The sequence below is a fragment of the Diadema setosum genome, chromosome 8 (genome assembly GCF_964275005.1).
Source record: "Diadema setosum chromosome 8, eeDiaSeto1, whole genome shotgun sequence".
NCBI lineage: Eukaryota > Metazoa > Echinodermata > Echinoidea > Diadematoida > Diadematidae > Diadema > Diadema setosum.
Window position 1 is genome coordinate 40,092,130 of NC_092692.1, and position 25,267 is coordinate 40,117,396.

At 37.3% G+C, this 25,267-nt stretch overlaps 1 protein-coding gene across 1 annotated transcript in view; it reads left to right on the forward strand.

Annotated features, from left to right (window-relative positions):
• The first annotated feature begins 13,192 nt into the window (after positions 1 to 13,192).
• Positions 13,193 to 25,267, forward strand: part of LOC140232266 (cholesterol transporter ABCA5-like) — a 58,625-nt gene continuing 46,550 nt past the window's right edge. The window contains exons 1-3 of the mRNA XM_072312398.1: positions 13,193 to 13,276; positions 14,418 to 14,846; positions 15,870 to 15,986. Of these exons, the coding sequence (XP_072168499.1) occupies positions 13,193 to 13,276; positions 14,418 to 14,846; positions 15,870 to 15,986 (630 nt within the window). The remainder of the gene's footprint in view (positions 13,277 to 14,417; positions 14,847 to 15,869; positions 15,987 to 25,267) is intronic.

Sequence of the window (25,267 nt, forward strand, 5' to 3'; positions counted from 1 at the left end):
GAGATTTGTATTTTCTCCCATGAAAATAACCATGACGCAGCAAAAAACAAAACAAAACAAAAAAAACCCACTGTTTAGATAGAATAGGCAAAGATATAAATGCAGCTTAGCTCGGCGAAGAGTCGAGTGTGTGAATGAGGTAAATAGTTGTTACGTATTTACTATTGGCTTCAGAACTCGTGCAAGTACAACGAGTGTAGACACTCATCAATGATTTAGATCAAGGGTCACCTAGGGTTAGAGATGTTACGAAATAGACAGTCCATCAAACAGCAAAAAAAAAAACAAAAAACAAAAAACAAAAAACCACAAACAAACAAACAAACAAACAAACAAACAAAACACGAACAAACAAACACCATTGCTAATGTTATTCAAATGGTCTTTAACGCTGCGATTCAATTATTAAGGAACATAACGAACAGAGCGACTTACATCCACATGGACCAAACCCAAACACGCCAATACAAACAAAATAAAGAGACAAAAACATGTACAGTACACGTACATGTACTTCTAATCAAAGTACTGAGTATACTCGCCTGTCTAGCTCTTTTCGGACTTAATTCTGTAATCATATAGTTAGATGTGTACAGTACAATTATTTAATTCTTACACTAGCTGTATTGCACTGGAGTGTTATGGGCATGTGTGTCTGCAATACGAATTCATGATTATATGGAAGAATAGCCCATACGATTTATGAGTTATTTGAATAATGTTTAGAACAACCTCGACTCAACCCGTTTATACGTCACGTCTTAGACCCATTATTAATATATTCTCTCTCGATGCATTTGTTTACAGTGCTGATTGTGATGTGTGAATGGCGCCCCCATCGTATAGAGGCGCATCAATGACAAAGAGATTTTACTCACTGTCATCGCTATTATAAGCCCTTCGATCAATGACGACAAACTTCGGCTGAATACCGGTATTTTTCCATGCCGTGGATCGGTAACTCAACGCTGCTGCCACTTCGGGTTGGTAAAGAATTTGCTGCATTACAGCCTCAGACAATAGGAACAATATCAGATTGAACATCATCACGTAGGCCTATAGTTGCAGAAAATAATGCAACAAATGTCAAATATTAAATCTATCAAAAACTATCAAAGGTGACAAAGATAAAAAATATATACATATAATATATGAATATATTATATATCATATATATTAATAATATATATATATATATATATATATATATATATATATATATATATATGTATATAAATACTTGTAGCTGAGGTGTATCTCGGTAATGATTTTGTGTTTTGTGTTCGTTTTGTATCTCATAATATCTTGTGTCTCCTGTATACATCAGGAGACAGCTTATCGAGTAGATGATACTGTACGTGACTTATTGATGTGATAAAGGATACTGATGACAAGAGGAATATATAGGCCTATTTCGTTGACGTAAGTATGGAATACCAAGCCATAGGTGTATATTTCATTGTGCAATAATTATGGTGATCGCGAGACGATATTATCGATGATGGACATCCGACATTATATTTCCAATATGCACAATGATAAGAGCAGGCAAGGGCGTGACCGGTGTCATGTATCTCGAATGTCTTCCGCATCAACTCGCTACAATGCCCTCTAATCTCATACTCCTCTCTTTATGCATAGAAGATTTCCACAAGGAAGTGACAACAGCCTGGACTGTAGATGGTCGCGTCTTTGTCCTCATTCCTGCAAGCAATGGAAAATCTACCAAACAACTGATAAAGTGCAAAGAAGATCTCACAACTTCTAAAAAATGCATTTATACACTGTATTCATGTATATATCTTTGATTAAAAAATACACCTTTATGTTATGCCATGTTTTTTGTCTTTCTTTCTTCCTCTCCATCTTTCTATCTGTAGCTGTATACAGATATAATAATATGACTAATACACTTGTATATATATATATATATATATATATATATATATATATATATACAGTGAACAGAGTATGCTGAGTAGAATTTTTTTTTTCAACAAACATGCGATGAAATTCATTGTAATTCTTAATGGTCATTAAACGCATTGATAGCCTCCCCGTGGCTTCTTCTAGATATTTGCGCTGAGTATTTTTGGTATCTATAAATCTGTGTGCTTTATTATTTTTTAACCTGTGTGTTTTTATGTGTGTATATTAGGTAAATGTCTGAATATCAAGCTCAAACTTATTTTGATTCTGTCAATAGTATATGTCAGTAATGCATGGTATAGGATTGTCTGAACATTTATCTCCATTTGATAAAAGTGAAGAAATGGAAGGGTCCATTCAGTATTTTTACACTTATGACCAATTCAACACAGAAATATCTCATGTTTTTCATCATCAAAATATTTATAGCAGATTTTCAACCATTCATTTTAACTGCAGGAGTTTGCGTAAAAGTTCTGATAATTTGCAGTCCACTCTTGATATGCTAAGGATGCAGTTTTCCGCAATAGCTGTCACAGAAACCTGGTTATATGAGAGTGACTCTTTATTTGATATTGAAAATTATACATTTTTAGTCAAAGGAAGATAAAATAAACGAGGAGGTGGTGTTGGAGCATATGTTAATAGAAATTATTATTTACATCTAGAACAGATTTAGATATTAATGAACCATATATAGAATCTTTATTCATTGAATTAAAGACTCAATGTTGCAATGTTATAGTTGGTGTTATATATCGGCCACCAAACTAGTGTGTAAATTCTTTTCTTGAATCAATGGATAATATTCTACATGTTATTAATGCTGAAAATAAATCTGTGTATTTGTTAGGTGATTTTAATTTGAATTTATTGGAGTTACCAATCTGCCATCATGTAAATATTTTTTAGATTTATTTATATCAAATAGTTGGTATCCTTTGATCCATATTCCAACACGTGTTACACCCCAGTCAGCAACATTACTTAACAACAACTTTACCAATGTTCTCGATCAAGAAATATTATTGTTGGTGTACTCTTAGCAGATGTTAGCGATCATTTTCCTGTGTTTTATTTTTCTGTGAGCAACATTTTATTAAAAGATATTAGTGATTCAAATACTTTTTCTTTTACACGTGACATCAACCCTATGATCTGTGAGAAATTTATTTTGTTCAAGCGGTTAGCAACACATGTTGAAATATTACACATGATAATTCAAATGATGCTTCCAATGATTTTATTGAAAAGCTGTCCAAGTATATAATGATTGTTTTCCTGTCAAACGTGTTACAAATAAGAAAAGGTATATGCATAACCCGTGTGGTTTAACACATCATTACGTAAACTTTGCAATAAAAAATATTTATTGTACAGGAAATATGTTAAAATCCAACTGAGTACAGATGTTCTAGGTATAAGCAATATAGAAATAAGGTATTAAAAGAAATAAAGAAGGCTAAGATTTTGTATTTTAGAAACAAATTTGAATCAGTTACAGGTAACATAAAAAGTGTGGAACATAGTTAATGATTACGCTTGGTACAAGAAAGAAGTCAAATGCCCTCCCTAATGTATTAAAGTGCAATAGTAAAACTGTAACTGGACAAGATGATATGTTCTGCTTTTAATCAGTTTTTTTTATTGATATTGGGTCCAAACTTGCCTCATCTTGTAAACAATTTGGTAATTATATGAGTAATATCAAAAGAAATGCAAGTATATAGTATTTTTTTTTTTTTTAGCCGTGTTCTCCTGATGGAATATTTCGGTTTGTTAGCAATATTCAAAATGGTAAAAGTCCTGGGCATGATGAAATTGGTATTCTGCCTATTAAAAAAGTTATTTATATTCTTTGTATTCCTTTATGTGAAATTTGTCATTTATCTATGTCAACTGGTGAAGTTCCTAATGATCTCACAATTGCAAAATTTATACCCATTTATAAAAATTAATCTAAGGAGGATATATCAAATTATCGCCCTATATCTATTCTTCCTTTATTTTCAAAAGTTCCCGAAAGATGTGCTTTAATCGAGTTATAATTTTCTTAGAAAAGTGTGATATCATAAGTGATAATCAATTTGGGTTTAGGCCAAAGTACTGTGTATCTTATGCATTAGTTGACTTTCTTTACAAAGTATTTAATGCGTTAGAAGAAAGACAAATAACAGTCGGACTATTTTTAGATCTTAGTAAGGCTTTTGATTCCCTTGATCACCACATTCTTTTGGATAAACTTCATTGTTATGGTATGAGAGGTGTTGTATATAAATGGTTTCAAAGTTATTCGGACAATCGTAAGCAATATGTACCAAATAATGGTCATACCTCTAATCAAAAGACAATCAAGTGTGGTGTTCCACAAGGGTCTATATTATAATAGACACTTTATTATCTATTCTGTACATTAATGATATATGCAATTTGTCTGATTGTTTAAAGTTTATTTTATATGCAGATGATACCAGTGTGTTCATGTCCATAGCACATTCGAATATCCAAATATTATAGAAACAATTTGCAAGTGAATTAAAAAAGTTGGTTTATTGGTTAGATATAAATAAGCTTGTTCTTAATATAAATAAAACAAATTTTATGTCATTTTCAAACAAAAAAGTACACGATGATTGTGTTTCTATTAAAATCAACGATGTTTTTATTAAACGTGTTCCACATGTTAAGTTTTTGGGTGTAATTTGATGAAAAGCTGTCTTGGAACCCGCACACTGATGTTGTCTGTAACAAACTTTCAAAAATATTGGTTTATTGTATAGATTTCATTCGCATCCAAAAGAAGTTTTGTTATTATTGTATAATTCACTAATTTTGCCTTATTTGAATTATTGTATACAAATCTGGGCAAACTGTAGTGAACAAAATATGTCGAGGCTTTTAAAATTAGAAAAGAAAGCAATCAGAATTGTATCTCATAGCGATTACCGTGCTCATACAATGCCAATATTTGATCATTTGAAAATTCTTAATATTCATAATTGGTATATATATCAAAGTGCAATATTTATGTTTTCATGTTCTCATAATTATGCTTCTTGTATTATTAACAAATTACTTTAATCTCAATAGCCAGGTGCATCCATGTGTAACAAGAAACTTTTTTAATTATCACTTGCCATTTGTAAGATTAAGCTCTTATCAAAAGTCAATATTTTAAAATGGACCAAAAATATGGAATGAGTTACTGGAGAAAATAAAATCAAGTCAGATTTTTACAATTTTTAAGACCCATCTTAAGCAGTATTTCAGTGACAGACAATCTTTAGAATAAATGTATCGTATATACATATAGAAAATATATCGTATATATATATATATATATATATATATAGTGTGTGTGTGTTTGTGTGTATATATTTTTTTGTGCTGCTGTTTGTAATTTTGTAATTAATATGTTATTACATTTGGTACATGTTACAGGACTTGGCTTCAAGGCTCCGCCTTCCTGTCAAGTTCCTAATGCTTCATAATTTTTATGTTGATGTTCATATTTTGTATCCGTTGCAGACATGTCAGTTACATGTACACACTTGACGACATGAATTTGAATGTAATGTATTTGTAGTTATATGTTGTGTATTTCTCTGTGTGTTTGTATGGTTTTTATGAAGTATTGAATAAATAAATCCAATCCAATCCAATGAGTGTATTCTGTGAACCACCAAAGTTGCGTAATCGCGCATTACTTGTATGCTAGGCCAGCTCACAGGGACGGAAAAGTACCGATCATCATTGCTATTTTTATTAAACCTTGTGCTTGCCAAATGCGTAGATTGTTTAGTGTATAGATAAAAGGTTGTTAAGCTTACCCCCCCCCCCTCCCCCCAAAAAACAAACAAACTAACAAACAAACAACAACAACAAACAAACAAACAAACAAAACAAAACAAAACAAACACTGGCAACAACAACCCAAACACTTGTCAAATTCATTAGAATAGTAGCTGTACTTCTCTAAATCATTTATTGATGAAAGGTTCCTTAATAATGAGAGTGGATGTAACTATTATAATTTACCAGTGCGTTTTTACAATGTAATTGGGCTAAATACAATATATTAGTTTATAGAGTTCTTAAGCTAATGAATTTACTATGCAAACATTTGTATTCACTATCATAAATGTGTTCATTTTTACACACATATTCATTACTGTAAATAATTTATACACTTATTCATTATTATGTCCTTGACTTGTTGAGACTCTTATACTCCCGATAGGGAGTCGATAGAGTTTAATAAAATGTTACAAATCTTACAATTTTACCTGTGACGACACGACTGCTTGAACGCAGACATTCAACACAGTGAACACATTCAAAGAGATACTGGTACTAATAATATCAATGACAGTATGCGAAATACCGGAATACCATCTATACCATTCTCTCGCTGTGTATTGTGTGTGGTCATGACACGCCTCCCTGCTCGCCTCCTTCTCGAGCTCACGCGCTGGTGTGTATAAAAGATCGTAGTATTCGTACAGTCGATAGTCTCCACACATTCTAATCTCTTACAGTTACACCGGTACCGGAGTCACAGTAGCTAGCTAGCAGCTGATCGGACGTTTTGCAGGGCACAGGAAAAATCGAGGTAGGTAACCAGTTTTATAAATGGCAATCGGGACTACCAGGAACCCTGTATATAATTTTGAATGAAAGTGAATAAATAGATCATACAAAGTGATACTTGATAGGGGTGGAATAGATATGACTGAACATTCAATTACCTCACCATTTCACAACGGTATAACCGAACCGGTCTCCAGCAAGCTCCAGAGGGGAGGCTTGCCCGCCCGACCCTAGTTGGTTACCGTACAATACCGCTACTTGGGCCTACGTACAGTAGATTCCAAAACTACCAGCTCCATCGAGTTATAGATTCCAATACGTACCAGCTCCATCGAGTTTTACATGTTTATACTAGATCTATACATGCTAGTAGGCCTATAATTATACACAATGTTGTAGTACATTGTATCGTGTCGAGTGACAATGCGGCTTGTAGGCTGTTGCTGGTATGTTGAGTTTCTTCTGTTGTAGAAGACTCGAGTTGGTCATTGGACATTGGTACAGGCTGCATGCCATCATTTTGTGTAATGAAGTATAAACTGTCGCATTTGTCATAATTGTGTCAACTCAAAGATTGGCACCACTATTAACATTGCACTGTTGAGTGTTGGGACCCAAATGCAACAAGATTTTTACAGTTTTGGAATCTACTGTACCAGTAACATTAGGTCCCCTAGTACTGTATTGATAGGGATAGGATCTAAAGGTTCCTCTAGATGTACTGTAGTGTCTAGATAGTAATACTGTTATGTTTTTATCCAGGGGGGTTCGACCTGGTAGTCCGGGGCTGCAAAAAATTGATGTCAGGCCACCAAATTTCCCAACAAGTTATCTTTTTTGGTGGCCTGATCAGGCAACTTAGATTCAAAATTAATTGTTATGTTTCTTTTTATTATGGGCAAATGCATTTCTTTTTTTTTTTTTGGGGGGGGGGGGAGGCCCACAAAAATGTCAAATTTCAAGGTTTTACTTTTAGTGGCTCAAACAGACCAACGTAGAAAAATGTCAGTGTTGATCCCTGTTATATCATTTCAAAACTTTCAGGTAGGCCCTAGACAGTTCTATCAGATTTAACGGAGACAGTAATTAAACACATCTACAAATTGTACACAAGTTTTGCCAGATCATTGAATGAAAAGTCATAAATAGATGTTGGGACTTGGTGGACACCTTTGATTTTGAAGATATCTCTTTCATTAAATTTGGAGTTGGTCCAGTGGTGTGTTATATGTTTGCTGTGTGTTTGTAGTATGGTTGAGGGGTGTAGATATCGCGCACGAAAGTTTGTGATGCTGTTATAATAGAATTATTCCACAATCGTACCTGAATTTCAAAATATCACGAAAATGCAGAAAAATCACCTCCCAGAATCTCCTGATGATACGATGACGGAGTAGTGCGCTGTCGCCGTTTGTATGTCGGACTTGAATTTCTGCGTTCAATTTCTCGGGGTATATAAAGGTCGCGCAGATAGCTGGCAGCATACATTGTTCTTGTGTGTGATGACGTCACGCGATACGTAAATGATCGATCGAACAAATTACGAATTCTATCGGCTACGAACTAGACAAGCGAGACGACTCGTCTAGGCTACAACATCCTTAAAACAGATTTTAGGCTAGGTAGGTAAATTACAAAGTAAAAAATTGGAAATTTAGTGAAAAATTTGTTTGAAATCAAAATTTCTTACCTGCTTCCTTCTCATGTTTAGCGGTTGTCAGGTATGTTTATTATTTTTATTGGCAAATTTTGCACTTAGTCCTGCGCGTAATATTGCTTGCTATACGCAGTTTCGCTATGCGCGACCATTAAGTCCCTCCGAGAGATCTAATCCCCTTACTATATGGCCGTGAGTGAGTGCACCACAAAGTATAGACAGGGTTCGAAATTGGCAATGGTCCGCTGGCCATTGGCCACCCAAAATCACGTCGGACTAGCTAAAATTCGAAAAATTCTGAAGTTACTAGTCCGTCTGGCTAGCCCAAATATTGCTTCAGTGTCAAAATTGATTCTAAGTAGTCCGCCTGGCTGGCCTGGCTAGCTAAAAAAAAAAAGTTAAGTGCGACCCCTGATAGACAGAAAAATCTGTCTGTCTGGAGGAGTTTTATAAATTTTTTGACTTTCACAATTCTCCTCCGGAGACAGACGGAAGCCTGTCAAATTTCTAAAATTCATAACTTTAACGAATTGTCTGATTTTCCTCAAATTTTCACTGATATGTTTTACCAATGGCTGCATTCACTCATTCCAAGTGTATCATATTTGGGGAAACTTCCTCTTTAATGCTGTATACAGTGTAGAATGATGGTCACGTCACAAAACATAATTTTTCTTTTTGTACAAACCTTGTGTTGTGATAAACTGTTCATATGTGATGCTTTCTGCCATATGACTTTCAAGGAGGGGCATTTTTTTAAAAATATTTCCTGGCAATTTCCAAACACATTAATCATGGGTAAAATACAGGAAATGAAGCACAGTACCTCATAGAAAATTACAAAATCATGTATTCACATTGTTCACTAGTCACATGATACCTAGGGCTTGTCCTTAACAAGTTGGTAAAGTACATGTAGTGCCCAGTCACGTGTAGTGTGAATTATTCTTAGTGTTTTGTGGTTCATGCTGGAAACTTCATGGTTTTGAGATCTTCAAACTTTAACATGTTTGACATTACAAGCCAGAACAGTTGTGACCGTGCATCACAAAACCAGCAAAAAGTTGCCAGATATGGCTTTTTAGTTAAGGGTAGATTCTGAAAGAGCACACCCAAAGCTTTAAAATGATGCATAACTCAATTCACATGGAATCCCCTTACCTACCTAAGTGCTTGTACTGGAAAGAAAGCACGCACTCTGCAGTCTGGAAAAGTGTGAACTGAGAAAATTTTCGCGAATCGGGAATTCCCAACGATTTCGCGAGTGGTTAAATTCGCAATTGTGGACTCCTGTACTGAACAGAGAAATGTACACAGGTACGTAACATTCACATCGGGAGATCAGAGTCAATATTTTTGCGTGTCTTTAATTTCGCGAATAGCACCCGACTCACGAAATTCGCGAAAATAAAAACCTCGCGAAATATTTGGCGTATACAGTATCAGATTAAGCTGAAATTGAGCATGTTTAATGAACACATTCTCTTCATGATTAATGCCAGCTTTCAAAGCAGTAGCCTTATCCTTTCAAAAGTTATTAGACTCGATTTCAAGAAACGAAAAGGGGCCTCCAATACATACCTGATCATTCTATCCTTCCCAAAAAAGGAGTAGTGGAAAAACTCTGGAAAACACACTTTCCCAGTCGTTTTATGATCCCAAACTAGAGAAAATTTTAGAAGAAAGATAGCTCTTTCAGAAAATATGAAAAACTCAAGATTGACCAAGTTGACCCATTTCACCTGTTTTGAGTCCTCGCGTAAAATCAAGGGGTGTGACTTTTTGTTTGTTTTGTGATGCACGGTCACAATTATTTGTTTAATCTGACACATTGTGATAATTTCAGTCATATGTGTAGAAGAAGCCAATGGTGAGGAAAACAAAGGGGGCAAACTTGCTTTTGCTGACTGCAAACTGTCTCTAATGGAGTTTATTTAGCAACAACGAAATAAAAACAGTTTGTAACAACACTTTGGCACATTACATTCCGGCATGTCTATTAAAGGGAGTTACATAACCCAAAAAAAAAAAAAAAAACAGTTTGTAAAAACATTTTGTCACATTACAGGTATGTCTTGGGGAGTTACATCAGAAAAAAAAAAAAAATCAGTTTGTAACAACACTTTGGCACATTACAATTATGTCAAAGGGAGTTACATTACATAAGAGAAAAAAAGAACTGTTTGTAACAAACTTTGGCACATTATGTCCACTGTACCGCTGTCAGTAGGCCTCATGCCAGCTTGTTTGTTGTACCTCTTGTGAAAGTGCAATTGTGTAATGTGACACAAAAATCTGCAGTATTTACAGTTTTAGTTCCAGTTTTACCCCAAGTCTAAAACTGAAAGGAGCCATTGTAATCATGATGCTTCAGGATTTTACTTTCATTTCTGTCAAATCTTTATTTTCAGATTGTTAACCTGTTGAGGACGGACTGATTTTGCTACAACACACATTTCCAATAGACACCTGCCCAAGTATACTTGGGTCTCATCCTCAACGGGTTAATGGATGTGGGCACTATCCCGCCCCCCTCCCCCCCCACCCCCCCCCCCCAAAAAAAAAAAAAAAAAAAAAAATTATGAAAAAAAAAATGAAGTGAAACTTTTAGTTTGAACCAGATAGTTGTAATCACCAAGAAATGTGCATAAGTGATTGTTTTTGTTTTTGTTTTTGTTATTTTGCACGTCGCACTGGTCACAGACACTGGCAATGCAGTGTATTGTGACGCTCTCTCGTATTAATTTTTTGTGATTGTACAGTATTGTCTGCATTCAGCAGTGAAATCGATTGTGTGTGATGGTATCCTTAGTGTCATGTCTAAAAATAGCGCTTGACGCTGCAGTGTAGCCTTTGTTAATGCCCTCTTGCTGTATAGCTTTAGTGACTGCATGAGGAGTGAGCATGGTAGCGAGCTTTAAATCTGCAATGCTAATGGATGTGACGCGCCTCATCCCGGGTTGGACAATGGGAATTCAGCTGTCTCACACATGAGTAAAACAACATTTTTGATCGCCTAATAGCTGCATCTTAGGATTAGCGTTGCAGATCTGAAGCTCCCAGTTGATAAAGCGCCATCTGTGGGGGGCAACGTCGTGCTATCACATGCGACTGTGGCTCACTTCACTCACAGAAAACAGTATGATGGCCTTTAAGACTAGTGTAAAATGTAGCTCACCATAAACATGGATCGATGGGTAGTGATTGGTATGATCTGATACATACTGGCATAGAAGGCTAAAAGGCACAATGTGGAGGAATCCGTCAGATTACACTATAAATGCAGATTGTAAAGGCTAGAATTCTTATGATAGTAAAATATTGACAGTGGTAAATTAGTGTATACTACCAAAGGAATCTATTTTAAGATGATCACTTTAGAGTAATTGTTGTTACTAAAAAGTGTAGGCTGTACATAGGTTAGAGGTGCAACATCTTGGATGTGTATTGTAAAGGTTAATTTTGCTTACCCTGAATTTTTGATATTTTGAATACTTGATCAATGGACTACTGGTGTATTAAATGGAGCTAAACACAAGAGTGATGTTGATGATCTGCATGTACATGTATGTGTACAATGACTGTGGTAAAATATTGACTGATGAAAAGAAAACGGTGATCTCAGACACAAAGCTATTGTTATACTCTAGGAATGTGTTTTGTAGACTTGATGAAGCCTTATAAGCTGCAACAGCATACTTGCCAATATTTTGAAGTGCTAAAGTGGTAGATTTGCACGGGAGCAAAATTTAAGAATGAGAAAGTGTGCAAGCGTGCGCATGCTTGGGGGTAGGTTGTTGGAGGGGTGTCCCTCCCCCCCCCCCACCCCCACGGTGTGGAGTTTTTGGCCCACGGGGTTTTTCAACTTCAAAATATATGCGATTTTGTGCATGACCATAATATTCCAATTGTTTTCGAGAGAATCAGTGTACAAGGAAGAGGAATTGTGACTTTCATTTTAAGATATGGCAGGTTTGCTACAAAATTGGTATATTATACTAAAAAAAAATTGTTAGCCAGCTAAAATTTCTAAAAAGTGGTAGTCTACCGCCCAAATCAGTAGAGTTAGCAAGTATGCAACAGGTTATTATTGAGAAGTATTTCGTCATCTGACTTCAAGTAAAAAGAGCAGGAGGTGTTGAATAATTCCTTTGCACACAAAGTATACAAATTACACAATATGCAATGTACAATGTAAATAATTGTCCCAACCTCGGCAATATGGATGTATACTTTGAAAATGACAAGAATTGTTCTGTCTCGGCATGTGAAGGAAATTTGGTAGCTTCTAATGCCTAAGTGATAACACAATGACTCTGTGATGCATTAGAGAACAGTTTCCTAGAGTCTCCATACATGTCTCATTTTGTACCTTTATCGTCTGATGTGTGATAGTACACTCTAATTGTTTTGACCATGAGGTACAACAGCTGGGTAATGACAGGCATTATTGTGTCAGTTTAATCATGGTAATTGCAATGTTCTATTGTGCATAGTACTGATCCTGATTGTCTTTCTTAGATTGATTTTTTGGCCCTGATCCAAGTTCATCCATCAAAAGTGATGTGCAACTGATTAACAAAGCTCCAGATTTGGCAAAGGCAGGTAGTGAGCCCTCCTTGCTCCTCGTCTGTGTAAAGATGGAAAAAATGTATTGTTTTTGATGCATTCTCAGTAACAGAAAGCTCCAACTTTGATCGGTATGTGTTGACTGTTGTAGGTTATTTGCATTTTTAGTGTGTCAGTGTGCAAACATAACGCTGGTGCAGCTGAGGAGAGTTCTATGGAGCACTAATCCAATGTTACACCGAATCCTGTATGCATAGGTGCCTACATGTTGGTCTATCTTCAGCTTCATGCAGTGGATAGTACTTATTCATTTCTCTCTCATTCCTTTCTGCATTTTTTTTTCAACTTCCAGCAGGTTTTCCCTTTGAGATTGTGCAGTAAACAGGATTTGAGAGGAGCTTTGGACATTGAGTTGGTCAGTCCCAGTGGTCACAGCTAGTGGTCAGCATGAGTACGTTACGGAGCCAGATTTACTGGCTTCTCAAGAGGAACTGTCTGCTCAAGATTCGCTACAAGCAGCTGACCTTTCAGGTGAGAGTGGACATACTGGTTGCAAATATCAACATACTGTAAAGCCAGAAATATTCGTGGCATGAAATTTTGTGAATTGCCACTGGCATTCAATGCATATAGTGTAGACGAGAACTTTCATGTGCATTTTGATTTTGTGGATCTTGGCTCTTGCGAAATTCACAAAATTAAAATGCATGCAAAAATTTCTGGTTTTACTTGGAGATTTCTGTAGTCCATAGGGTTTATTCCTCTCTGGGAAAGAAAGCAAAAGGTTTAAAATGTCTATATTGTGTTCTGCATATAGTTCTCAAATATGTCCCAGACCCACATGAGTACATACTGTAGGCCTATGTATGCCCTATATTTCATGCTCTTTAATTTGTGTAAGTTTGTGAGTATATAAAATTCACAACTTGCACAAGCATTCCCCCTCATACAGGAATGCAATACTGTGTTCAAGGTGGGATATTGTTCAAGTTTTCTCTTTAACTAGGATAACATTCATTCCTCATTCACTGCTGTGGTTCTCTATCACAAGTATTACCACTTGCAAAATTGCTGAACAAGTAACAGTTCATTACTGTTCTGTACTATCAATCATTCACAATTTTTTTTTCTGGAATGAGAATTGATCCTAAAAGAGAGCCTACATGTACCATGTCCACTCATTTCAGTACATTTTGATGATGAAGCCAGTATGTTTAAGTATTAACAGTAGTACTCTATAGCAGTCAAGTCCAAAGCTGTCTTAGTGATCAGAGAATGCACTATACAATCATGTGCTCCAAAGTCAACTTTGTCACTGTAGTTCTATTGACAGATACATTGTGCTTTATGATCCAAGAATAATGAATTTTATTATGTTTGAGCATTTTGCCTTTGAACATTTGTATTATAAGTCTTTTCTCATAACTCTGGCAAACCTCATGACTGAGTACGTATTACATATGATATCAATGATTGTTGTGAGAGGGTCGAAGCTTTAGTAGTGATAGTATAGATGCAGTACAGTGAAACTCGGAACCTCTCCAGGATATCATAGTATACAGATGCATAGTTTTTGTTTGCAAATATTGCAATCCCGCTGTGACTACATAATTTCAAATTGTGTGGGAAGGAGTGAATTAAGTTTTTGTTATTGTTTTCTTACCCGTTGCAGGAAATATTCATTCCCCTGGTGTTTGTAGCTAACCTTGCTACCATCCGCTTTACCACCCAAGTGGACCCATTAAAACCAATCACATCCTCTCAGCTCACGTCACATGACCTCATCCAGCCCCAATTCATGTCGTCATTTGAATATGCCATAGCCTTCACTCCAGACAACGCAGACACTGAAAACATCACTTCCGAGCTGGCGTCCCAGCTAAACATCATGGCTGACCCACCTGTGGTTGGCTTTGCATCGGAAGAGGAGCTCCTTGATGCCTATGTCAATGCCACGACCAACATCAGCCTTGCTCTAGTTTTCACTGAGGAATTTCCAGGAAATTTGTCCTACAAAATCAGACTTTCGTATGGATCGTTGCCATTTAATTACGGCCCTTTTGAAGAAATGAGAGGTAAGTTAAAACCATATATTGTCTCTGTACATCTACATGGATATAGAACAATTGCTTATTGAGAATAGCAGATGGCATTTTCACTTGAATGAAAAAATTTGGAGTGTGTATGAAAAATAAACGTCGAAGGCATGATAATGATTTCAATGTTAGCAAATGCTCAAACAATAGCATACGTGTGTCAATTCGTGAAAACAAAGATCTCCTCATACGCGAAAATATCTGTGCGCAAAAATAACAGCTTATACAGTACTTGGAATGCTGCTCAGCGATGCCTTCATAGTGATAGTATTTGAAGAGGCCATGTGTGTTTAGCCTTTTCTATACCAAGGACTTTGGACAGTCTTTATAATGCTTCAGGTTTTCTATGCCGATCATGACTCATAATACTCAAAATGGTTTATGTTCCATTGTCTGGTCAGTACATGGTTTGACTTAATGACCATTGAGCTTTGATTGATGTTAGTCATAATCATACAATTAATGGAGAGTCCATCCAAAGCAACAAACCTGTCCATATTTAAATTCATAGAAGCACAAAGAACCAAAATCCAATTATACCAGCTCTACTTTCTTACTGTACATCTATGTAGCAATTCATTCAAATTCATATACAGACAAAGTATGTTGTTGTTGTTTTTTTTTTGCTTCTGTGATTTTACCTGCACCATGTTCTTCTTTCCTGATGCTCTTGTTTTCAATTAAATATTATTACCTCAACTGGCAGTGTTTCCTACATGTAAGTACTGTATGTGATGCATGATTTTAAAATGAGAATGTGTTTTTTATTCTGATATGATTCATTCATTAAAATACAGTGCTGGTTTATGACATTGATATTTTTATGGGAGGTGAAATTATAGGATATTTTCTTTTACGCAAGTACTTTCCTTACATTGTTTCATATAAGATTGTATTAAAGGTGACTTTTAGAGTATCAGTTGTTATCATGTGACATTTAGAATTTGTTGATTGTGAAGCCGTTAATATGCTGTGTCTCATTCCTCACACTGTGTGTGCAATGCTTTGGTTGGTATCTTTCAGGCCAGTGTTATGGTAACGACCCCGCCTACGGCATACCATACCCAGCCAACTGTGAGATCACCAAGTATCTCTACTCTGGGTTTGCAGCCATCCAGGCTCTGACCGAACACTTTATACTCAGGGTGAGTGAAAATTCACATACATGTTCATGTCATAGTTAAGGGGAAAGTGTAGTTTTGCTGGAGATGAGGATTCAGGTTTTAACTTTTTACAAGATAATTCCTAAATTATGCGAATAATATTATGAAGTATAATTAGAATTCTATTAATAACAATGAAGTACAAGATGAAGAGGGTTAGCATATTCCTGCGTGCTTTGGCAGAGAGATCACACCAAGGAAATTCAAAGTCTTTTGTTATGATAATGAGTTTGGCACCCCAGTCCCTATAAATAGCAGGTATTCCCACTATTCGACATCTTTTTAAAGTATACGAGGCAGTATCCAAACATTCACACGATCACTCAACGTCAGTCTCCACTAACATTGAACAGAATACGTATCAACAATTATTCATCCGGATCAGTCATATATATCTTACAGGCATGAAGCCAGACAGTAAAGTACTGAGCCTGGTCACGGAAGTTGCGACCGCAGGTAGTATGGCAAATGAGTTGACAGTTTCTGTGACGAGAAGAGAGAGGGAGGGTTATCAAACAGTATGTTATGAACCCGCAACGCGTTGGGTGGGACCCTCTTCATCTTGTACTTCATTGTTATTAATAGAATTCTAATTATACTTCATAATATTATTCGCATAATTTAGGAATTCTATTACATAACACTTCGTACAAGCTTTCAGAGGGTTAGCATCTTCAAAGTAATATGCAGAAACTGTCAATTGAGATATGTTTCAGGCAAATGAAACAAAAAACTGCAGCACATGGGCGTTCATGATAGGTCAATTCTTTTTTCTTCTTTTTTTTTTTTTTCATGAGCAATCTGAGTAGTACCATGATAAGGTGTATGTTCCGTATGAACACATGATCACAAGGAGGAAAGAACAGTATAGTTTTGTAACAGTATAGTAACTGTGAGTTACATACGTATCGTGTCCCCCATCTTCCCTATAACTTGTGAAGATGAGCTGAGAATGGTTGAAGCGAATTTTGCTTCTTGAACTGGCTTAAAATAAAAAATCTCTAAAGGTTTTGGCATTGGCAACTCCTCAATGGTAACGCCTTGATTAAAAGTTGCAGTACTCGAGGCACTGCGGTAAATGTGAGCAGAAAACCGATGTATCTATGCCTGCTTGTTCAATGTGCCTTTTACCACCTAGACAGGGTAGAAGTGATTACTTCTGTGTGAGGTTTTCTAGTAGAAATAAAAAGTTTAGTCACAGCGTGAACCTGACGCAAGGGTTCTTTTCGACTTAAGTACTCCATGAGCACTGATAAAACACACAACTTCTCGTTTGTGAGGAAAGAAGACAATTTAATAGGTTGGTTGGCAATACCCTTCTTCTGTACTTGTTTTCAATAACTCAACCACTTGAAAGACTTTACTGTCATTAGGAATTGACATTATGTAATGTCCAAAAAACTCAGAGTCTGCAATCTCTGTGTTGAAACAAGAGTCGCCAGGGCAATCAATTCTCGCTTAGAAGTAACAGTCTTGCATCATTACCTAATGAACATGATTGAGAAACTTAAGAAATGTGGTGTTGTACCGTGGTTTGGGAGGTTCTACCTTTCAACACAGGTACTACAAACGGGTGCTTTCCCACGGAAAACCCGTCAGAAGAGGGCAGCACAGATGACAAGGCTGATCGATACGAATCTACCTTACTGTATTTTTCCCTAACACATGCTGGTCAGACAAACATTGCGATATTGGTGATGGATGAACTAAATGGCTCAAGCGATTGTTTGTGGCATCAACTAATCCACTGCTTTCAAGCTGAGTTATAATATTTTTTGGTGTTGTGCCATGAATTTGCGATGAGCTCGGAAGTGTGCTTTGAAATTCCTAATGCTCGCCGACATTCGCTGAGATAGGTCAGGCAGGGAGGTGGGAAGAGATATCTCCCTGGGTCAGGCGAGTAACCTCAGCTCGGGCATTGGAATGGGAAGAGGAACCAGGCAGTCCCCTGGTAGGAGGGGTGGGGCTGCCGGGATCGCGGGTGAGCGGGAGCCACGATTGTGTCCTCCACAAAGGGGGTGATCGAGACTGCTCTCTGGCAGTTAACCCGTTCCATACTGAATTCTGAAATCCCCATAGACTTAATACACAAACCACCAGGTTCCCGAAGTGAATGGGTTAATATTGTCCCTGCGGACTTGGGAAGGACCCTGGAAAGTGGGCAAAAACAAAGTGGAGGAAAAAACATAGTAGGGATGTAAAAATTCCCATGATATTAAAAAGGCATCGATAGCCTTAGGGGTCTTGTTCCCAAGACAAGTACGTAACCAATTTCCTATTGGCACTGGATGCGAAAAGATCAATTTCGGGTCTGAAGGAAGGCATAGATAAGAGCAACGAAAATATAGATCAGGACGAAGACTAATTTAAATCTTCATATCTCTCCGAGATAGATTAATTATCTGCTTCTATATGAGCAACACCAGCCAAGTGGGAAACAGATAGCCAAGAGTAGCGACCCAGCGACCACGCCCAAATGTCATATGACAACTTATTAAGTAATGGAATACTACCATTCATTTTCCTGACGTAACTGACAGCTGCACTGTTATGTGACTTAATATGAATGTGTTGCTTATGGGAGGTGTCGCACAGGGAGGCAAGGCCTCGATGAATAGCCAGTAATTCTAGCGCATTGATACGCAGATTAGCTTCCTCTCGAGACCAGACACCTTGAGCAAAGGAATTATCATTTACACAGAATGTACCCCATCTTGAGGTGCTGGCAGCTGTACGAATATTGTCAATGGATGACAGGAATGTCGATGCAGGACCCAAATTCCTTGCATGGCAAGGGAAGCCACCAACGAATTTCTTCAATGGCATTATTGTTTATTGAATTAAAGAGATGCATCAAAACTACCACCTGACTCTTGCACTGCTTTGGTTCTGCACGACTCTAGAACACGATAATGCCAACGACCCGCCGGTACGGGGTCAAAATAGAGAAGAAAGAAACCAATGAACTTTGCTAAATCTCGAATTTTTGTCGAGGGAGACGACTAAATAGGATGCCCAAGATTCCTTATCTTGTCAATTTTTTTTTTTTTTTTTTTGTCTAGATGGCTCGCCACCAAATTAAAGCCTGAGTAGGTCGGAGATGTTGTGACTTCCCCAAATTAATGACAATCCCAATGATGCCAGTAAATCCAAAACACAGTTCGTGTTAGCAATACTCTCCTCTTTAGAGCGGGCAAAATATCGTCCACATAAATCATTATTCTCTTGCCTCTGCTTCTAAGAGAAGCAATAACGGGTTTCATTCCTTTAGTAAATACCCTGTTTTTCTACATTAGATGGTGCGTTGCTGGAAAATATGACGGTATGTTCTATCCGCGTGCTACCGAACGACCGACGACGCGGTCGGTCGGAGAAGGTGACTTTTTGGCCCAGGCACGAGGGGCGACTCGCCAGCATTTTTCATGTTGTTTGCAAGTCTTTCTCAAATAGCGTTTTCCCTATGGAGATCGATCTACTGCATAAATCATTATGCCCTTGTACTTCTGATTGAAAGCAAGTTTGAGCTCCTCTCGGGTCTCATGTTCATCTCATACGAGGATGTTACCGCACAGAGTAACTCCGTTGACCGCCAGTCAAGCAACGAGGGCTTGAATGAACTGACCGTTGCTCCCTAGCTGCTGTCTGCAGCTCCAGGGTGATTTTAGCATTCACTAAAGGGAACATTCACTGAATCACCGTCTTATGCACTTCTGTCGGCTGGACGGTTTTCCCGGGGATCGAGGTGCACATTTGCTCCTCGACTCTTGGTGCACACACCGAAAGGGGGCGTCGAGGGCGTCATGTACTGTAGTGTATGGATTCTTTTTTCCACGCTCTCCTTTCACGGGGGCAATGTGACCGCCTTGTCAGCTGAGCGGTCAATCCATCAGAAACTTATAACGCACAGTTGCACTGTGCAAGCTAACTCTCTGCCGAACACACGAAGAAAAGATGTCGAATAGTGGGAATACCTGCTATTTATAGGGACTGGGGTGCCAAACTCATTATCATAACAAAAGACTTTGAATTTCCTTGGTGTGATCTCTCTGCCAAAGCACGCAGGAATATGCTAACCCTCTGAAAGCTTGTACGAAGTGTTATGTAATAGAATTAGAAACCACTTGCCTGAAATTATATTAAAGAGCATACAATTCTAAGAGGAATTCAAAGATTAGTTGCCAAAAACTAGTTCATTGAAATGGTTGAGATTTCCAGAAACAAAGAGTACCTAATGAAATATGGGTCCCACCTTTTTTTGAACACTTCATTTCACTTTGTTTTTTATATCTCAGCAATCTCAAAACCAATTTTTATCAAATCAACTTTGAATTTTTCTTAGAATTGTATGCTTTATCAATATTTCAGATAAAGGGTTTCAAATTATCTTGTGAAAAGTTAAAACCTGAATCCACATCTCTACCAATGCTACACTGGTAATCCCTTTAAAAACATTTTTTTTTCTTTCTTTTTTTTTTTTAAACATGCAGGCACAATCCTTTACAGTGATTGTAGTGTATGTATGTGTGCCCTCTTTTAGTGGATGTTTAATTTTTTTCTTTTGAACTGGATTTTGTTGTTGTTTGTTTTCCAGTTATGCTACCCTTGACATTTTGGACTTCAGACTAATCCTGCCCCCTCCCCCTTGGGCCTCTTCTTTGCCATTAAGAGCCAACTCTTTCACATACAATGTAGATTGCCCATTGTCCTTTTTAACACAAAGCACTCTTTATTTTACCTCCAGTATGATATTAGAAGCCAAGATTGGATTTAAAAGAGACTACTTGGTTGTTAAATTTCAGAATGGGCAATGACACCATTGTTCACGTTGCTTGTACAGACATATACTTTATAGGGCCATTAAATCTTGCTGAAAGCTTTGGAAAGACAAGAATATGATCAGTAGTGTTTACATGAACTAACAGGAAGTTATATATTTTCTTGTCAATTTCCACTTGTAGACATCATGCACATTTCACTTTCATTTTGCTGTCTTTACAAACATCCGGATACCTTTACTTAACCCGTTGAGGACAAGTCCTGAGTATACTCGGGCAGGGGTCTACGGGAAATGCGTGTTGTAGCAAAGTCAGTCCGTCCTCATTGGGTTGATTAAATTCATTAAAGCCCAAAGAAAGTTCTGGTACGCCTGCAAAAGTTGTCAAATTTTGCTCCAAAATGTGAACGTGTGCCTAGGAAATGTGCGGAATAACGCTGTAATAACAAGATATTCGATGGGTAACGACGAAAATGGGAAATATTAACTAAAAACGTTCAGTCTCAGAACTTACCCGAACGGGGTCAGGCTAGACTCGGACTCGGGGATAACTCGGTCTCGCTGTGCTTGGCGGCGGGATGAGTTGTATTGGTTGTCCCTCTGGATTGTACAGCGTTGTACTATGCATAAATGGGAGCGGCCTGTATAAACTACATTGTACTTGTAGCGTTCTGGCTACTCGCAGTAATGGTCCGAGTTGTTACAACGCGCGCATCAAAAACCTCTTTGGCGCGCATGCAAAATTAGTGTGCGCCTCAAGCACCTCTAAAAGCTTGATAAACAACAACAAAAACTTCAAAGACCGCGCGTCTCAGCAAAAATTACTGAGGTGATGTGCGTATTTAGGCTTGAGGACCGCGCGCTGTCCATTTGTTTTGTACAGGATTAGCACGCACTTTCCTGTCTGCTCATCAAGACCTTGTTTGGTACCCGTAGTATAGAGTACTGATGAACATGGCGATCACGAACTGTGTGTAAATTGTCTGAAATAGGGTCAAGTTTTCCCTGAGACCGAGTTAGTCTGGAGCCTTCTGGAATAAAAGTCGGTCTACCGACTTTTATTATTTTTCTCAAAATACTCCAAAACGACTCATCATTCCGGCAAACCGCGTCAGCCAGGTAAGTTTCTTTGTAGACTCTTTCGATATATTGCAAGCAAATATGAAATGGTGTCAGACGGGTTCTCAGGCCCTTACCAGAACTTAGTTTTCACTTTAAAGTTTGTTTCCATGGCAGCCATTTCAGGTATTTTCCACTTTCCACTTGTTTGTGTTCGGAATTTTGGAAAACTGCAGATTATTTGTACTATTAAAAAATATTGCTAACAGATATTTCATGTTATTGTTAACAAAACAGAAATAGGAAAACAAAAATATGTGCAACTATGCCCTCTAGAATGGTCAAAGAAGAGTGGTCAAATGTTATGTGTGTATCTGAACTCAGTGAAAAACCAGATGAGTATTTGTGAATCATTAGCAAGTTTTATTTGTGGAAGAATGACCAAGAACTCCCTACATTGTATGTCTTGACTTTACTGATGATTATGATTCGGTTTTCAGATCAGTTTCTTTATTTTTTTTCATATTCAGTAAATGATTATACATTAATAACTATTATACATTAATTAATTAATTACTTGATTTTTTGTTCATTTATTTATCTGTTCATTCATTCATTTATGTATTTATTTATTACTCTTATTATTATTTTTCATGATAGTGGAGTCAGATTTTCACAGCAGTTATTCATTCTCCAATACAAGAGCTGTGTATAATGTTTGATGAGTTCAGCGATGGATGCACAATGTCAAGATGACAATTTATGATGGCATATCCGTGTTCTCAATAGGACTAGATTACAAAATGATCACGTATTGCTCTCTATAACCAAATCTGATATTTTTTGTCTTTTCCAATTGATATCATTGGCACGCATAGTAATTTGAGTAAATCCAATCCTGTAAGGCTTTTTTTCCATGTTAGGTTTGCAGAGAATGTTAATTTTGAGTTTTTACTGAACAATAAATATTCAGATGGTGCACCTGTCACGGTAAAGTTTGTGTGACTGTAATAATGACCTTTATCACTATTCTGGAGGTATAATGGCAGTCATTACATGATGCAACTAGAAACTTTGCATAATTACATTAAGTTGTTTGTTCTTCTGCAATTTAGTATGGACTGTGGCCTATGCATTATAAACCCCCTTTCAAATTAAGTGTGGCCTATTATATTCTAAGCTTAACTTTATTGTGCTACAAATGGTTGTTTTTGGTTATGAAATTTCTGGTTGAAATATATTTTCAACTGCAAGTTATTTTGTTTGAGTTGGTTTTCTAAAAGGTGAAAAATTAACAAAAATTGACAAGCTGATGTACACACAAGTTTTTGGTGTGTTCACAGCCAGCATTAATTCATGGAATTAACAAATTACTTAATGCTGATGAAAAACTTGGCTATTTAAGCTAAGTTTGTGAACACATAAAAGTTTAAAACAAAAGGAATATCTGGAAATCTGCACTCATATGTCCAAGCACCATACACAGTGTTAAAATTTGAGAGAGTCTAAGATATTGTGGAGCTCCTGTCAAGGTTTCCTGTATTGAGGACTTGGTGTTTGATAGTACAGCCTCAAATATGACATCAACTCTGGACAGACAGACTATGTACAACTCATATCCAGTCTATGTGTTTATCAGAGCAAGCAGTAAGTAATGTATTTGTGTCTTTAGAAGGCTTCCAGCTTTATTATTGTGGGCCACACATTGGTACCCAGTTCGACTGAAGCCATAAAGACCAACTTAGGGAAATACCAACCTACATATTGTAAGGAAGACTTGCCTTTTTTCAAATTTTTGATTTAACAATGCATACCAATGAAATAATACATAGCATGGCTGTGATTTCTTTGAGGAGAAAACCAAGAAATAATGGCATTTGCAGAATTAAAAAGCATTTATTGCTTCTAACATTTTGGATCAACTGTATTGATTTATGGTACCAAACCGTTGACCACATGCACTTTATGTACCAAACTTGAAATGGATGTAGGGTCCAGTAAAATTGCTCTGTATTTCATCAGTTGCATCGAGTCAAGCATTGTTATAAAGTGTAGCCTGGCAGAAGATTGAGCAAACTTGTCTGTTTGTAGAGTACACAAGTTTAGACTTTTTTTTTAAGAAAGTAGTTTGATATGTTTTATGAATGGTTTGTCTGTCACACAGCAAAAATGCAGTCATTGTCCACCAGTACCCTTTAACTCTGGACCTTTGAGGCAGTAATTATTTGATGCAAAGGACATTTTTCAAATGATAGACTAAACTTTCCCAATACACTCTCTACTATCTGTTTTGTCTTTTCTTCTTCTTCTTTTTTTTTTTAATGTACAAATGATTTTAAATGTCAGCATTATACAATACATGCATAGAATTCAAAGAGATGAACTCATTTGCATACCAAACATGTCTACAATCAGTTAAAGGGTGTGTACAGTTCTGGTCAAGGTGAGGATTTAGCTTTTAACATTTTGCGAGATATTCAGAAACCACTCTATGATATGTCAAAGAGCATGCAGTTCTAAGGGGTATCAAAAGTTAATTCGATGAAAATTTTGAAATGAAAGAATGAAAGTTTTGAAATGGCTGAGATATCCAAAAACAAGGTGAAACAAAGAGATCCTAATAAAGTTGTGGCATGTCGCCTTTTATTATTAGCACTTTTTAGCTCACCTGAGCCAAAGGCTCAAGTGAGCTATTGCGATCGCCCTTCGTCCGGCGTCCGTCGTGCGTTGTCCGTCGTGCGTAAACTTTTTACATTTTCATCTTCTTCTTGAAAACCCCAAGACCAATTTTCATCAAACTTGGCAGGTAGCATCCCTAGGGAGTTAGGAACTCAATTTATTAAATGGGCACCATGCCCCACCCAGGGGGCCCCCAGGGGGGCCCAAACCCCCCAAAATTAAGGAATCTGTCAAGGGGGCCCAAACCCCCCAAAATTAAGGAATCTGTAAAAATCTTCTTCTCTAGAACCAGAAGTGATTCTGTAAGTTAATACTATGAGTTAGTACATTGATGACTGTAGTTTCAAGTTTGTTCATGGCAGAATCAGGGGTGCCTCCCTTGGGACCCAGGGGTGGGGGGTGGGGAGGGGTCCTAATGGGGCCTAAATTATACATTTTCATCTTCTTCTTGAGAACCCCATGACCAATTTTCACCAAACTTGGCAGGTAGCATCCCTAGGGGGTTAGGATCTCAATTTGTTAAAATGGGCACCATGCCCCACCCAGGGGCCCCAGGGGGGCCCAAATCCCCCCAAATTAAGGAATCTGTAAAAATCTTCTTCTCTAGAACCAGAAGTGATTCTGTAAGTTAATACTATGAGTTAGTACATTGATGACTGTAGTTTCAAGTTTGTTCATGGCAGAATCAGGGGTGCCTCCCTTGGGACCCAGGGGAGGGGGGTGGGGAGGGGTCCTAATGGAGCCTAAATTA